This window comes from Culex pipiens, chromosome 3, assembly GCF_016801865.2.
Source record: "Culex pipiens pallens isolate TS chromosome 3, TS_CPP_V2, whole genome shotgun sequence".
Lineage (NCBI taxonomy): Eukaryota > Metazoa > Arthropoda > Insecta > Diptera > Culicidae > Culex > Culex pipiens.
In genome coordinates, this window is record NC_068939.1 from 38044470 (window position 1) to 38061188 (window position 16719).

The following is a 16719-nucleotide window of genomic DNA, read 5'->3' on the forward strand; positions in this document are numbered from 1 at the left end:
CAGGGAGTGACAAGATAGCACGACAAGATTGAAACTACTTTCATATGTAAAGTGACAAAAATGCACGGAGTTATTTCGGATTTCGTTGAATATCTCAGGATTGAAATCGAATTTTGAGGATCTGTGAAGGTCAAAAGGTGAGGCGTTGTAAGCTGCACAAAAAGGCGTTCTTAACTCAATTTGGCCCAAAATGCACGTACGACAAGTTAGCACGACGGCGACGATAAGACGAAGATAGGTGTTTGATTAGAAAGGGTATATTTCCTCAATACGCTTTTGTTAAGTTTATGTTGAAAAAAAATTGTTGCATAAATTATCCTAAATCTTCAATGAGCAATGAATTAATCCAGATAGTTGAGAGTATTCCAATACGAATCCATTGTTGCACTGAAGGACATTTTGGCTTATACACTGTCCATTCCTGACGTCTACATACTTGGGATCGCAGCTGGGTTCGCACGAGTTTGCCACCGTATTGGATTGATGATATCCGGGAAGACACTGGCAAGTGTTGGGGGCAACACATGCTCCATTGTGACATAAGCTGCTGCAAACTGGAACACACATATTTGGACGCAATGAATCTTGTGTGAATCCTTCATCACAGGTGCAGTTATTTGGGCCAGTACATTGTCCATTGATGCAGGTCGGATCACAACGTGGAATACATCGATGATTCTCAAATACAAACCCTTCCTCACAACTGCAACGATTCGGTCCGATGCAAGTTCCGTTGCCACAATCTGCAACTCCTAAATCACATTCCGGCGCGCATTCAATGGAACCTGTAACCTGTCGAAATCCCCTGAAGCACTCACAGCTGTTCACCCCAACGCATTCCCCGTTCCGACAGGGTGGATCACACCTCGGAACACATCCCCTATTTCGATCCATCTCGTATCCTTCATGGCAAGAACACTGTCCGGGCGCCACACAGGACCCCGGACCACACTCCGGCTCGCAAACCGGCACACAAAATCCCGCCTCGTTCCGGTATCCCTCGTTGCAGCTACAAACGCTAGGGGCAGTGCAGCGGCCGTTGCTGCATCCGTGACAAATAGGCACACAAAGGGGCGCGATGCCCGTGTAGCCCGCACAGCAAACTGGTTGAGCGGACGCTTTGTAGTCTACCACGCAGTTGTCAATGGTCCAGTAATCGGTGTTGACCTGTGTTTGGTGGCTGCGCCAACAGCGGTAGTAGCAGGTCTTGACCCGGTGAATTTTCTTGTCCGTTGATTTGATGTATGGAGTTCTGGAAGGTGGAAGAAATCAATTAAAGCGGTTGACAAAAATATGCGTTATAGATATACCTGATAGACTTGTAACACACGTCAGTGTTTGCTAGAGTTAGAGTTGCCAATGTAACGTATAATATGACTAGAGATCTCATCTTGAACGCACTTCCCTTAGAAGTAATTTGCAAAATGATTTTGTATTGACTACTTATATGGAGGCACACTATCAGTTTGTGTATACATTGTATGATGTGGATTCTGGTATTCCGTACTATCAAACTCTTGATTTGTTCGGTGGTTCCCCGGATGGTGAAGAATTAGTCCTTTCTTGCATTTATCAGACAAAGATGACCTCGTTGCATATGCTACATATGTTATGTAATCGCCAGAGGGAAACCCCACGATACAAAAGAAGTTCAGTGAGATAGACCATAAAGATATGAAGGACTAAGTTTACTATATCTTGAAATAGAAAGCTGCTTCGAAGGCATTTAAGCTTTAGCATCTCGTTACATCGGTCACTTCGAAGATGAAGTATTCAGCAGTAAGTGGCGTCCTTCTATTAGCGTTACCTCTCACGCTAGGGAGTATCTGCTGGCGCAACGTTAGGTATTGCTTTCTTTGCAAAGTTTGATTGATCTTCCTACTAACCCTAGAGCATCCCACAGCGTTCCCCACGTGAAGTGGGGCAAACAGTACGTGTCCAGAACCGGTATTTGCGACGCCAAATGCTGGGGAAAGTGGCACGAGCTGGACATCAATTCTGACTACTATCGGGATACTTGTGAGTTGGAGTTCAAGACGGAACTGCTACCGGAGTGCTGTCCCGGGTACGAAAAGAACCCTCGCGGAGAGTGCCACCCTGTTTGCAACGGCGGGTGCATCAACGGCAAGTGTGCTGGGCCGAATCGGTGCGATTGTGGGGAGGGGTTTCGGTTGCAAGTGAATCGTTGCCTTCCGGTGTGCGAATCGCCGTGCATTCGAGGTGTCTGTACTAGCCCTGGCAAGTGTTCGTGTCTTCCAGGGCATATGAGAAGGTCGGACACAGAGTGCGTTCCAGTGTGTGATCCTCCATGCGAAAATGGTGAATGCATTGCTCCGAATATTTGCGGTTGTAATCATGGGTATGAGAAATCTACGAAGTTCTCTCATGTTTGCAACCCTCGTTGTTATCCAGAGATCGCGGAATGTGGCAATGGAGAATGCGTTGAACCAAATCGTTGCATCTGTGAGGAAGGATATATTTTTAGAGGATATCGATGTGTACCAACGTGTGATTCAGCCTGCATCAATGGAGATTGTACAAAACCGAATAATTGCACCTGCAAGGAAGGATTCTCACGAAGTTCAACCAAACCGAATGTTTGTGATCCAATTTGCGAGAGTGGTTGTCATAATGCAACTTGCGTAGCTCCAAACACTTGTCACTGCCTGCATGGATATCGACCTTCCCTAACAGCCCCTAATTCATGTGAACCAAGCTGTGATCCAAATTACTTCAACACCAACAATGGACAATGCACCGCTCCGAATATCCTGCGATGTAATGAAGGATTCCTACTGAAGCACTCCCAACAATCCAACCTCCTTTATTGCAAGTCCCGGTGTAGTCCGGAATGTGTCAACGCTCACTGCCTTCCAGATGGCACTTGTCGGTGCTGGCCGGAATTCATTCCCGCCGAAGAATCTCCCCACATCTGCGAACCTCTCTGTGACCCACCGTGCGAAAACTCAACCTGCATCGGTCCAAATCAGTGCAAGTGCTGGGACGGCTATCAACCAACCTTGGAGAACGTTTGTGCACCATTTTGTGACCCATCCGTAGTGGACTGCTCGAACGGAAGCTGTGTCGACGCGAATACCTGCATCTGTGACGCCGGGTTAGAGCTGATCGCCGCTGAGTTAAACGTTAGCTCGTGCTATCCAGCTTGCGTGGAGCAGTGCACCAACGGGTTCTGTCCGACATCAGCCGAGGTCTGCGAGTGTCTCCCCGGCTACAACCGGACCACGACGGATGAGGACTGTACGCCGGTGTGCGAAGATCTGTGCCTGAACGGGGCCTGTACGGCACCGGGAGTTTGCTCTTGCGACGTTGGGTTCATCCTGCAAAACGGAACTTGTGAACTAGTTTGGGAGGAGTCTCGGAGTAGTTTATTGCAGAGTTCTACGATATGGTTGATGGTGGTAATATTGAGTTTTGGTTGTGCCTTATACATTTTACGCTTATTGGTTTTTATGAAATCGAAAAAACCTTGCGGAGGTAATGAAGAAAAAGATAGAATAATTGTGAGATATTTCACTGAAGGGATTACCAATCCAACTGAGAAGGAAGAAATGTTATGAATTTTAAATTTAAATTGAATGATGAAAAAAAGTTTTTTCCGTGTTTATATCTAGACACTCATGAGGCCATCAACATTTTTTGCGTAGGATTCGAAGTTCACATCTTTCAGAGGATAATCGGTACATAAAGCTTGCAGCTTTCGTTTGGCACGCACGCGACTCTCTCAGTTTTGCTTAAAAAAATACTTCTAGATTCTGGAAGATCATTTTGTGAAACGAGGGGTGTATTTGTTATTTTTTTAAAAATCAACCAAAAAAATATTATTGAACCTAGAATTAAGAAAAAATAAAAACAAACTTATTTTGATTTTTTTTAATTTTTTTATTGTTTTTTTATGAAGTGTATTGTTGTACCCCTCGAACATTTTGAGTTTTTTTTTCCAACAAACAAATTTCCCTTTCAGCACTACGGCTAAACTCTTTGAGAAATAACCTTAATTTCATTGGTCAATTTTCTTTTTTTCCCTCATGTATCCTAGCTTGAGGCAATTCCTTCGCCACTCTCAAGTGTCTTAATTTCATCGTCAGAACATTTCCCAACAAAAAAAAACCAAAGCATATTTGAAGGTCAACCCAACCAAGCTCTGGGTGGCACTCCGAAAAAAAACCTTAACCCAAACGTTTTTAATTCCGCTGACGGCCATCCCAAAAATTGAGCAATTAGACGGCTTAGGGACCACCTGAACGGATCGAAACGCACGCCTCGGACGTGGGGCTCCGAAGAAATGGCCCCCAGCGCTGGACCCGCCGCGCGCAATGAGTCAACTTCCTGTCTGCGGACCCAACCCCAAGGGATGAGCCAAGGCCGAAATGCCTGGCGCCGATTCGTATCGCTCTCGCGTGGGTCCTACGCCAGACGATGACGACGCTCAGGAGTAGACTAATTTTTCCCGACTTCCTCTCACGCAATGGTGGGTTGAGGGGTGGGGTCTAGAAAATAATTGTTTTATTTTTTAATTTATAAATAGTATTTAAAAAATAAACAAATCGATTTCTGAGTGGCTAAGCATTGAAAAGTTAAAAAAAATAAAAATATTTAAATCACTCATGTAACCCCTTTCCGGAGTCAGCACACAATTCCAAAAGTCATCCCGAGCTGAAGCACGCCCGTCTTTTTTCACTTTCGATCGCTTAAGCGCGGCGACGAATTGTAAACAAACATTCAATTAGACAGAATTTATCTAAATTACTAAATTGGTTTTGCTTTTAGAGTGTCTCGAGCGTTTTTTCTTCTTTACCCTTTTTTCTTTTCGTTCTATCGGTTCTGGCTCTGAAGTGTGTCTCAAAGTTCTTGTTCTTCTTTTCGAGCTTTTTTTTAAGGGTTCCTAAACGCACTGCCACTACGCTGACGCTGACGAGCTAAATTGCTTTCTAAGAGCTGTGTTGAGTTCTGGTGATGTCCCGTCACGATAGGATGGGTGGTCATGTGTGACGATGACAATTTAGGACGAAGCAGACAAATCAGAAGAAAATGATTATTTTAACAGTCTTCTTAATTATTTTCATTTAAAATAAGAATTATAGTCACAGACATGTGATGTTATAATGTTTTTGGATAAAAATCATTCATAATTTTAATCAAGAGTTCCAGCTTTATATTATTGTCAACCTTGTTTATAGATTATTTAGAAACTTCTAATAAAAAAAAACATGTCAGAGAGAGAGAGCACATGATTTTGAACCAAACACTAAACTGCCTCTGATCGCATAAATGTCCCATATGCATTTTCATCGCTTTTGAGTTATTGATGCAGTTAAGTTCAAAATCGTGTGCTCTTTTAGAAAAGCCTACAACATCCTGTACTTTTTTTTTTTTTGAAAATCATGAATCCAGTTTTTTCCACGGAAACTTAACACGTAGCCTTATGTGTGGGACAAACTTCAAATGAGCAACTCTCTACGAAATCGTCGATTTCGACAATTTTTATTTTTTGTATTTTTTGATTTGACTCAAACTTTGTGGGGGCCTTCCCTATGACCAAATAAGCTATTTTGCGTCATTGCATTGGTTCACCCTTACAAGTCTCCATACAATTTTGGCTGCTGTCCATACAAAAATGGTATGTAAATATTCAAACAGCTGTAACTTTTGAGTGATTTTTCTGATCAATTTGGTATCTTCGGCAAAATTGTTGGTATTGTTGAGGACTTTTGAGAAAAAAAAAGGTACACTGAATTTTTTTTTGCAGATTTTTTAATCAACTTGTTTTTCACTAAAACTTAATTTCCCACAATAAATATTTCATGATTTTCGAGATTTTTTGATATATTTTAGGGGACAAAAATCCGCAACTTTTGAGTCATAGAAAAACATGGTCAAAAAATCTGCCGCCGAGCTATGAATTTTTTTAAAAAATAGTGATTTTTGGAAAAAATGAAGTTTCATGCAAAAACAAGTTTGTTATTATTTTTTAATGCAAAATTGAATTTGCAATTGAAAAGTACTTTACAGATTTTTTTGATAAAGGGCTCCGTTTTCAAGATATTGCGCGTATTCCCGAAAAGGACACGCGGCATACCAGCCTCGAAACGACGCGCCGCACTTTCGGCAAATGCGCGCTGTCAAATCTCATACTGTGCGTTTTGTTTTTGTTAATCTTCTTCTTCGAATTGCATTGCATTGTTGCCGGTAATATTTATTATTGCACCAAAAGTGCAGAAAATCGCTGGCAACAGTGTCTGCGGCACATTCTGAAATGCCGCGTGGCGTGTACCTTCGAAAAAAACGGACAATATAGCCACCGAAAGTTTGATTTATGCGAAATATTTGCAGTTTTTCAATTTTTAAAAATACTGATTAAATTTTTTTTTGTTTTTTGAAAAGTTCAGAAAATTTTGCTATAAAATTGTCCAAGAGACATTGAAGATTGGACCTCGGGTTGCTGTGATAGAGCCGCTTTAAGAAAAAGAAACACGAAAATTGAAGTTTTCTAAATCTCACCAAAACAACCCACCATTTTCTAATGACGATATCTCAGCAACTAATGGTCCGATTGTCAATGTAAAAACATGAAACAGTCGTGAAATTTTCCGATCTTTTCAAAAATAATATTTTAATTTTTTTTTAAATCAAGACTAACATTTTAAAAGGGCTAAACGGTTCAATTTCATTACCATTTTATTGTTGAGATTATTGGAAAATAATTGGCACGTCGCACTAGATGGTTTGTTGTAAAATCGTGGTATCGGTGCAAACGGTAACGGCTATTTGAATCGGTTCAATTGAATCGGTTCAAATTTATCACGAATAGTTTGTTTAGATCATGTGAAGAACTTTGACACGTCGCATGGCATGATTTGCAGTGAAAGCACTGATTTGGTTCAAACTTGTACCGGTTATTTGAACCGTTTCAGTTAAATTGGTTAAAATTTATCACGAAAATATTGTTGAGATTATTTGAAGAATTTTGACACGTCGCATGGCATACTTGCAGTGAAAACACTGATTCGGTTCAAACCGGTACCGGTTATTTGAACCGGTTCATCTTAATCGGTTTAACTTTATCACGAATAGTTTGTTTAGATTATTTGAAGAATTTTGACACGTCGCATGGCATGATTTGCAGTTAAAACACTGAATCGATTCAAACCAGTACCAGTTATTTGAACCGGTTCAACTGAATCGGTTCAAATTTATCACGAATAGAATGTTGAGCTAATTTGAAGAGTTTTGACACGTCGCATGACATGGTTAGTGATACAACCCCGGAATCGGTTCAACCGGTACCGGTAATTTTACCGGTTCAACCGAATCAGGTTGAATTGCTCGTATATCGATTCCTGGAATAATTTCATGAAGTTTAATATGTCGCATGACCATATTGATTTTCTCCAAAGTTTCTGGATTTAATTCCCATTCAAACGATGAACACCGCCTACTGAGTTTTTGATGATTCTAAAAAAATAATTTCAATACATTTCATCAAAATTTATATTATTTTTATGTTTCAGCAGAATGTTTTCATCCTTAAAAATGTCATAGTAGGCAGTGTTCATCGTTTGAATGGGAATTAAATCCAGAAACTTTGGAGAAAGTATGTAACTGTTTATTATATGAAATTGGGTATATCTCTGCTTATATTGAACTAAAATGGATACTTTTTCATGGAAATTGTTCAGAAAATTGTTCTCTACAATGTGATTGATTCGAAAATGTTTTGAAATATTTTAGTGTTGTATGGCAGAGGATTGGAAAAAATATTTTGGCTCTGCTTTTGATAACAATAAAAGGCTGATGCTTTGAGGGTAAAATAGCAAACCAAATTTTCAATGGCCTAAACAATGATTTCAGCCATGATTCCAATTCAACCCTGTCTTTTTCTTCCACACAATCATAATCCCCCCTTCTATGCAAACTCTTCCAAACGATGACAACCTGCCCAGTCGACCCCCGTCAACGCGGCCCCCCGCTTTGGGAAGCACGCGCCACTGATAAGAGGCCACACGCGCCACCACGCGGATGCTGTCTGGTGCGCGCGGTACGGGTCCAATCAACCAAAACAACCCAAAAGCGGTTTGTGTTACTAAACAAACGCATCGTTTTCCATGAAATTTTTGCCAAATCATCGTTGATAACTGCGGCCCGGTGAGGGGTGCATACGTGACCGAAGAACAACTGGATTGCGTTATCAGGCCGAAATTAAATGGATCGTTTAGAATTGAGAGAGTAACCTTTTTCAAGGAACTTTTCGATTGTGAAATAAGGTCACTCGGAAATCTGGGTCAGGTCGGAATCCCTTCAAGTTGAAAGTCGAACTTCCTTTTCACACTTTTGAAATCGATACGAATCTGTATGTTTATTGAAAAGTGAATCTTTCCACAACTCGACGTCGTCGTGCTATCTTGTCGCACCCGCCATTTTGACGTTCCGAGAAAAACGCGTTTTAATGTTTGACCTTGAATATTCAAAAACGAGAGCACGCAATGTAAACAATAACAAACACGTTTTGTTTGGCTCACCATTCTGTGCATTGTCCCAAAGTTTGGTTGAAGTTGGTTGCTGGAGTCCCGAGTTATAATTAAAAATGTTTACGGTAGTCTAGCTTGTACGTGCGACAAACGCATCCTGACTTTCCTGGCCTGAAATCCCTTTGGCCTTTTGTCGCACTTACATAAATTTTCATGGAGTGACAAGATAGCACGACAAGATTGAAACTACTTTCATATATAAAGTGACAAAAATGCACGGAGTTTTTTCGGTTTTTGTTGAATATCTCAGGATTGAAATCGAATTTTGGGGATCTGTGAAGGTCAAAAGGTGAGGCATTGTGAGCTGCACAAAATGGCGTTCTTAACTCAATTTGGCCCAAAATGCACGTACGACAAGTTAGCACGATGGCGACGAACTGTCGATTTCGGAACAATCAACCGGAAATATCCGTTAACATTTCTTCGATTTGAGAAACGGCCTGAGACCGCCCAGACCGACAGGATAAAAAGGAAGGTCAAAGACAACAGCCTTGAAGTATCAAAAGTGGCTGAAACAGAAAGGAAAGTCAAGTTTGGTGTGTCTCTTCCCCTAGGGGGAAACCTCAAGCAGTCATTTCCGGTCGTGTGTGAGTCTGAATTGGTAGACATGTCTGAGGTTTTCAGGAATTTTTGAATGGATCCTTTTAAACAATTGAAAGCTGAGTGTAGATCGAGGGAAGGAAAGTGTTGCAGCGGTTTTTTGAAGAGTTGTTTTTGACGAAGGTTTCCAAAACAACTTGAGGTTGCAATTTTCTTTGCTCAGATATTCTTTTTTCAAGAAGTTTCATTACTAAAAGGTCATTTTATCGTAATCTTTCTAAAAATCGAACAAGCAAACTAAACGTAAACTAAAAACAAGTTCTTATTTGTCCTGTCACCAACCAGGTACCGATTGATGGCAATTGCCGCTCCCAGAGACACACAATTCCCCAAGATAAGATTTGATGGTACAAGCTCCGCACATTTAAAAAAAAACTGTACCGAAAAAAACCAACCAAACCTTGAGGTTGGTGGTTTACTGCTCCCACCACCTTGCAAAACAATGACCATCACGAGACAGTCAGCGCGCCGCTTGTCAGCCGGATTGTGACTTGATGTACACGCGCCCACCACCCAGATAAGGCCATCAATCATGGAATTGGTTGTTTTTGTACGGTGGCCTAGCGTTGGAACGGATAGGTGCGGTGAGTTTTATGAGAAATTGTGTAATTTTTGGTGACAAAAAATAGAAGAACAAAATAAAAAGTATTTATGACAGAATAAAAAAATTAAAACACAGCCAAAGAATCTGAAACTGGTATTTGCAGATCTTACTAGCAGGTTCTTATCGTCTACTTATCCCTCATTTTTGAAGCTCGTGACTTGCGGACCAGCTCGGATTTCACTGACCACCAACGGTCAGTACTGGACCAATTGAACCACTTCTCTGTGGCCACACTGGATCAACCAGCCTGCCCAACAGGAAAACGAAGTTTTGTCCCTTGTCAAAAGCCCAAAACTGGTCGCCGCGTGCGGCGGATGCTGCACGACCCCGCCGAAACTTGATCCTTTCAAGATAACCAGAGCAGAGGACATAAGGTCTCTCGAATGTCTGGACCGTCGCCGGATGACGCTAATTTGTCACGCTTCGAAGCACGCCACAATCGATCAACGTCAACGCGAGCTCGGGTACGAAAACTAAAGAGTAAAAATAGGCAGGACCGCCGCTGATAAGACCCCATCAACACGAGCTCCGAGCTGATTGGGAGACCCACGCCCCTCGATCAAGTCTGTCTGAGGGCCACTTGGAGTGGCACGTGCAAGGTGGTCGGATTTTGCAGCTGTCCCGAAGAAAACCGAATTGGAATTGGATTTGCATGAGCCACCCACGGGTTTTGTTTTTGGTGGGAATCAGCAACATCGATTAAGGTACGAATAAATTAATGTTCAATTCGCTGCGTTTTGGACCCGCGGAAAGTCGCGAAAAGTCGTGCGAATCTGGCGAAATAAGCGGCAGGTGCAATGAGTTGCTATGGGCCAGACTGCGAATTGATGTTGCTTCAAATGTTTTTTGAATGACTCATATTTAAAAAAAATACAAAAATACAAAAATACAAAAATACAAAAATACAAAAATACAAAAATACAAAAATACAAAAATACAAAAATACAAAAATACAAAAATACAAAAATACAAAAATACAAAAATACAAAAATACAAAAATACAAAAATACAAAAATACAAAAATACAAAAATACAAAAATACAAAAATACAAAAATACAAAAATACAAAAATACAAAAATACAAAAATACAAAAATACAAAAATACAAAAATACAAAAATACAAAAATACAAAAATACAAAAATACAAAAATACAAAAATACAAAAATACAAAAATACAAAATACAAAAATACAAAAATACAAAAATACAAAAATACAAAAATACAAAAATACAAAAATACAAAAATACAAAAATACAAAAATACAAAAATACAAAAATACAAAAATACAAAAATACAAAAATACAAAAATACAAAAATACAAAAATACAAAAATACAAAAATACAAAAATACAAAAATACAAAAATACAAAAATACAAAAATACAAAAATACAAAAATACAAAAATACAAAAATACAAAAATACAAAAATACAAAAATACAAAAATACAAAAATACAAAAATACAAAAATACAAAAATACAAAAATACAAAAATACAAAAATACAAAAATACAAAAATACAAAAATACAAAAATACAAAAATACAAAAATACAAAAATACAAAATACAAAAATACAAAAATACAAAAATACAAAAATACAAAAATACAAAAATACAAAAATACAAAAATACAAAAATACAAAAATACAAAAATACAAAAATACAAAAATACAAAAATACAAAAATACAAAAATACAAAAATACAAAAATACAAAAATACAAAAATACAAAAATACAAAAATACAAAAATACAAAAATACAAAAATACAAAAATACAAAAATACAAAAATACAAAAATACAAAAATACAAAAATACAAAAATACAAAAATACAAAAATACAAAAATACAAAAATACAAAAATACAAAAATACAAAAATACAAAAATACAAAAATACAAAAATACAAAAATACAAAAATACAAAAATACAAAAATACAAAATACAAAAATACAAAAATACAAAAATACAAAAATACAAAAATACAAAAATACAAAAATACAAAAATACAAAAATACAAAAATACAAAAATACAAAAATACAAAAATACAAAAATACAAAAATACAAAAATACAAAAATACAAAAATACAAAAATACAAAAATACAAAAAATACAAAAATACAAAAATACAAAAATACAAAAATACAAAAATACAAAAATACAAAAATACAAAAATACAAAAATACAAAAATACAAAAATACAAAAATACAAAAATACAAAAATACAAAAATACAAAAATACAAAAATACAAAAATACAAAAATACAAAAATACAAAAATACAAAAATACAAAAATACATACAAAAAAAAAAAAAAAATACCTACAAAAATACAAAAATACAAAAATACAAAAATACAAAAATACAAAAATACAAAAATACAAAAATACAAAAATACAAAAATACAAAAATACAAAAATACAAAAATACAAAAATACAAAAATACAAAAATACAAAAATACAAAAATACAAAAGTACAAAAATACAAAAATACAAAAATACAAAAATACAAAAATACAAAAATACAAAAATGCAAAAATACAAAAATACAAAAATACAAAAATACAAAAATACAAAAATACATAAATACAAAAATACAAAAATAAAAAAATAAAAAAATACAAAAATACAAAAATACAAAAATACAAAAATACAAAAATACAAAAATACAAAAAGACAAAAATATAAAAATACAAAAATACAAAAATACAAAAATACAAAAATATAAAAATACAAAAATACATTCATTGGAAAATTATCGTTAAACAAAGAATATTTTTGCATAAACAATCCAATGTTCCATAATCATTTATTCACCAAAAAGAAAGCTTTGGAAGCTGACTGACCATTGCATGGATCCCTCAGGCAACTTCACCAAAATTCCATCCGACTCAACGAGACTCACGTGCCCTCCCACTCCTCCCCCTCGATCAGACACAAATAAATATTGGCATCTGTTCACGCGACGCCGCCGCCGCCGCCAACCAACACGTTCCAATCAACTCTCCTCCAACGACCTGCAAGGGATGCAATATCCCAAAGAATGCGTCATTCAGTAATCCTTGGCCCGTCGTCGTCAATAGCCCGTGGGAAGTCGAGTTATGTGCGTGCGTCGGGACCCGTCGAGATCGATGGGCCGGTGTGGCCACCTCCGATGACCGCGACCCCGACCAATTCCAAGAGGTATGGCGAAATTAACGAGAACAGATGGAAAGCAGTAATAATGGAATCGCGGGACTAATTTATGGTCGCAATAAAGAGCCGCGCCGAGATCAATACGGACACAATGGACGGGCGTCGTTGCGTTCTCCCTGCGGGTGGGCGATCATTATTTCATCGAATGGCCATTTCACCGAATTCAACCGAAACCGTAATTTTCAAGATCACTTTCCGGAAGCCTTAATTTAACATTCAAGTAAAAGGAAACATTATTTGGTCAAATTCGGTAATGTAGCTTTCGGTGAAATGACCCATTATCAACTCCACGAGAGGACACGTGGGCGTTGGCTCACCATAGCAAGGTAGGTAATAAAAGGGTCTGAAGCACAGTTTTGGTCATCCTTTTGCAGGAGGACGACGAAGGCACGATCTTTGGCCAGGTTGTGGTCATCGTGGGGCTCACACCAGCAGGACGCCCGGACACCTCGAGGACATGTCACGACTTTGGGAAAACTGGTTGGGGTAGCTTACGTAATTGATGTATGTTGTATATTTTTATTTTTGTCCAGTATTCTATGATTGATTCGTGTAACATAAAGTTCCATCAAGATGTCTCCCCAACCAATGACGTCCGGTTGTTCACGTCTGTCGTCAGTCACCAGTGGGCTTGTCCAACAGCAAACAATCAGCCTCCAGGTGATAACGACAACCCGAGCCATCCAACACTTCAGGAAACAACAACCTGGCGCACTTCCAACGCTGTGATCACGATAAGACCCCAAACAAGGTCTATTTCGGAACCACTCTCTTGAACGCCGGCTATCGCTCAAATCTTTACATCAAACACCGCCACCTTCAGTGGCTGTAAAATGAGGTTTCAAATTAAATTTTGATTGCCCCCACCATTGCGGGTTGATTACGCATTGACCTCCTCCTCCGGAAGAAGGCGGATATTCCATCATCGGAGTCATAAAGATCCGAGAATTTTTCGGGGATGGATTGTAAAAGTTTGCTCGCGTTTTCTTTTTGCGTGCTTATTCCCCCTTTCAGAACCCAGCGGATAAATACGACCAGATAAAGGCAAAGAATAATATTTGGGTGTGTAATTAAAATAAACATTCTGCTGGCGCTGCAGCTTCCAGTAAGGCGTCTTAAAAAGAACGGGGGTTCTCGCAGAGATCCAGAATTCAATAGTGCACCCGGAGGCTTCTGCGGTTAATGGTGGATAAAGGAAGCTGTGCATCGCCTCGCGGGAGCCACCAACCGACCATTTAATTTCGAAAATGCATCTTAAGGCTCATTTATAGCTGGGCACAGTGTGGGGTGGAATATTTTGGATAACGGACACATTTAAGGAGATTTTACCCAACCATTTTTACGGATTGATTTATTTTTGATTTTATTCGAAGTCATATATTCTCCCAATATTATTTTTAAAAAAAAATCGTTTAGACAAATTTCCAACATAACAGTTTTTGTAAATGATTTATTTATTTTTTTAGAAGACACATACCATCTTGCATTTTTCGTGAGTCTTCTTGTAACATTTTAAACTATTTCCTTAAAAATTTATGAACGAAAAAAAATCGTGACATCACCTTGAAATTTAACTTTTAGGCTTAAAATTTTTAAAATCTCATAGAAGTGTTGTGATTTCATTTCATTTCATTTCATTTCATTTATTTGGTTGCTTTAACAAATACATTGGTGCAGTTGTTATCCTGAGCTGAGATATGGACTACCTTTCAACAGCTGATTTGTTCTTAATGAGGATAGAGTTTACTCTTACTAAGGAGAACGAATTGGACAGAGAAGGAAAAAAATTGCGAAAATAACCTTCGAGAAGTGTTGTGTATTTTTCTTTCAGTGTATTTTTTTTTCTTCAGGATGTCCGTTCAATTTTCTACTAGTTTGTCTTTGACTACTTTTTGATACGTTGCAATGGCTTTGAGATACAGCAATTTTCAAATGACAAAATACAATAATATTTAAGTAGATATCGCCCTTTTCAAATGTCATTTTCGAGTACAATTGACTACATAAACACAAAAATGGCTTATATAGGCCTAGGATAACATGTCTACAAAGTTTCATTGAGATCGGAGAGGGTCGGGTACAAAAGTACCAGAAAAATTCTTGATTTGAGCTGGGCCATCTCATATAATTTATTTTTATTTGAAAAAGCTAAGTTGCACAGCAATTAAATATATGTTTTATAATTTTCCATAAAAAAATGTTTAATGGGACAAAAAAAACATCTTCTGCAGCTTTAATCTTCTTAGCTGAAGAAAGTGTTAAATCTAATATCGGAAATATGGACCTCCGAAAAACAAATTAAAAAAGTTTGAGACTGTTAATGGTATTATTAGATTTTGATGAGTAAATATGATATTTCCTAAAGCTAACATTAACCAGGAATAAAGATACAAAACATGATTTGAAATCGAAAATGGACTGCAAATTAATGTTTCAAGCTACAAAAGTCATATTTTCATGAGTATAAAATAAAAATATCTTTTTTTTTAATTTTGAAGTAGCAATAATTCTCGTTTGTTTCAACTCAAAATGCATAAAACATCGCTTACAAAATTATATATTTTCTTGGTTTAAGCTAAAATAAAATATTTATTTTTAACAAAAAATCATGAAGAAGCAGAAATTTGTAAAGGGTTGAGGTTGTAAAAGATGAGATTTATAAGACTTTCATGATATTGCTAATGCATTGATCATTTCAAACAAAAAATAAAAATAAAAAATCATACTCATGAAAAGTATAGCTTCTGAAGCTTGCAACAGTAGTTTGTAATTCAATTTCGAGTACAAAACATATTTTGTATCCATGCTGGTTAATGTTTGATTGATACATGATATTTATTGATAAAAATCTAGTAAATCTAGTAAATATTAATCACAAACCTACAACAAAATCGACTGTATCAGATAATTTCAAGCTTAGTGAGAGCAGACAGGTTTCATTTTTGTTAAAAATAAATTGGTTTCATGAAATTAATTTCTGATGAAGTGTCATACTAAAAAATCGATTTAAACTTTTGCGGTTTGCAACCCTCTAAAAAGTTGTTTCTTGTCTTATTTTGCACATTTTGATGAGTAAATGACACATGGAACACATCACTTGACAAATTTTCTGAACTGTTTTAAGAAAGTTTTTAATAAATAATGAAAACAAAAAAAATATAAATATCTCAAAAATTTCTAAAAAAAACATTTCGCTCTTAAAAGCATTGGAAACCTGAGAAATTTTCCTATAGCCCGGGCAGACGGTAAAAACAAAATTAATAATATTTCAATAACAAATCCTAAGGGACTTTGCTGAAATTGGCTAGAACTATGGGATAATTTTGACCAGTTTCGGTGTCATTATTTTGGCCATGAAATGGGGTCTTTAAGCTGAAATAATTCTTAAAAGATGAAATTTTGAAAGTTGATTTTTTTTAATTATTTGATATACCCCCTAAGAGACTTTGCTAAAATTGGCTAGAACTATGAGATAATTTTGACCAATTTCGTCGGGGTCATTATGGGGTCCTTAAGCTAAAATTAATCCAATAAAATTTACGGTTGAATGTTGATTTTTTAAATTTTGTTATTTTTCCTAAGGGAATTGATTTATTTTTTGAGAATTTTTGAAATGTGAATAACAAAAACTGTTATTATTTTCACAAAGCTAGGAAGTCGGAGCTGACGTTGAAGTTCGAGCTGGAGTGAGACCTCGGAGATGGCATCGGATTCAGCTAGTTTTCAGAAACTTTTACTTGGAGTCGGAATTTGTGAAGTCGGGTATTTTTGGAGAGC

General features: G+C 37.1%; 2 protein-coding genes across 2 annotated transcripts; one reads left to right on the forward strand and one right to left on the reverse strand.

Annotated features, from left to right (window-relative positions):
- Positions 1-241: 241 nt before the first annotated feature.
- On the reverse strand, positions 242-1536 carry LOC120426292 (epidermal growth factor-like protein). Its single transcript, XM_039591044.2, has 2 exons — positions 1311-1536; positions 242-1252 (listed from the first exon to the last, which is right to left on the reverse strand). Exons 1-2 carry the CDS (start codon positions 1388-1390, stop codon positions 319-321), a joined length of 1014 nt encoding a protein of 337 aa, XP_039446978.1. The 5' UTR covers positions 1391-1536; the 3' UTR covers positions 242-318.
- Positions 1537-1642: 106 nt separating this feature from the next.
- Positions 1643-3839, forward strand: LOC128093294 (cell death abnormality protein 1-like). The gene is made up of 2 exons (XM_052709588.1): positions 1643-1844; positions 1904-3839. The coding sequence occupies exons 1-2, from the start codon at positions 1765-1767 to the stop codon at positions 3576-3578; spliced, it is 1755 nt and encodes a 584-aa protein (XP_052565548.1). The 5' UTR covers positions 1643-1764; the 3' UTR covers positions 3579-3839.
- Positions 3840-16719: the final 12880 nt, after the last annotated feature.

What these genes read in the sequence shown, in the direction of transcription:
- LOC120426292 (XM_039591044.2), bottom strand. Translation starts at nt 1,390, where the DNA reads ATGAGATCTCTAGTCATATTATACGTTACATTGGCAACTCTAACTCTA. An exon ending in GTGTGTTACAAGTCTATCAG is followed by an intron (nt 1,253 to 1,310) that starts GTATATCTATAA and finishes TCCACCTTCCAG; the next exon opens with AACTCCATACATCAAATCAA.
- LOC128093294 (XM_052709588.1), top strand. Translation starts at nt 1,765, where the DNA reads ATGAAGTATTCAGCAGTAAGTGGCGTCCTTCTATTAGCGTTACCTCTC. An exon ending in ATCTGCTGGCGCAACGTTAG is followed by an intron (nt 1,845 to 1,903) that starts GTATTGCTTTCT and finishes AGCATCCCACAG; the next exon opens with CGTTCCCCACGTGAAGTGGG.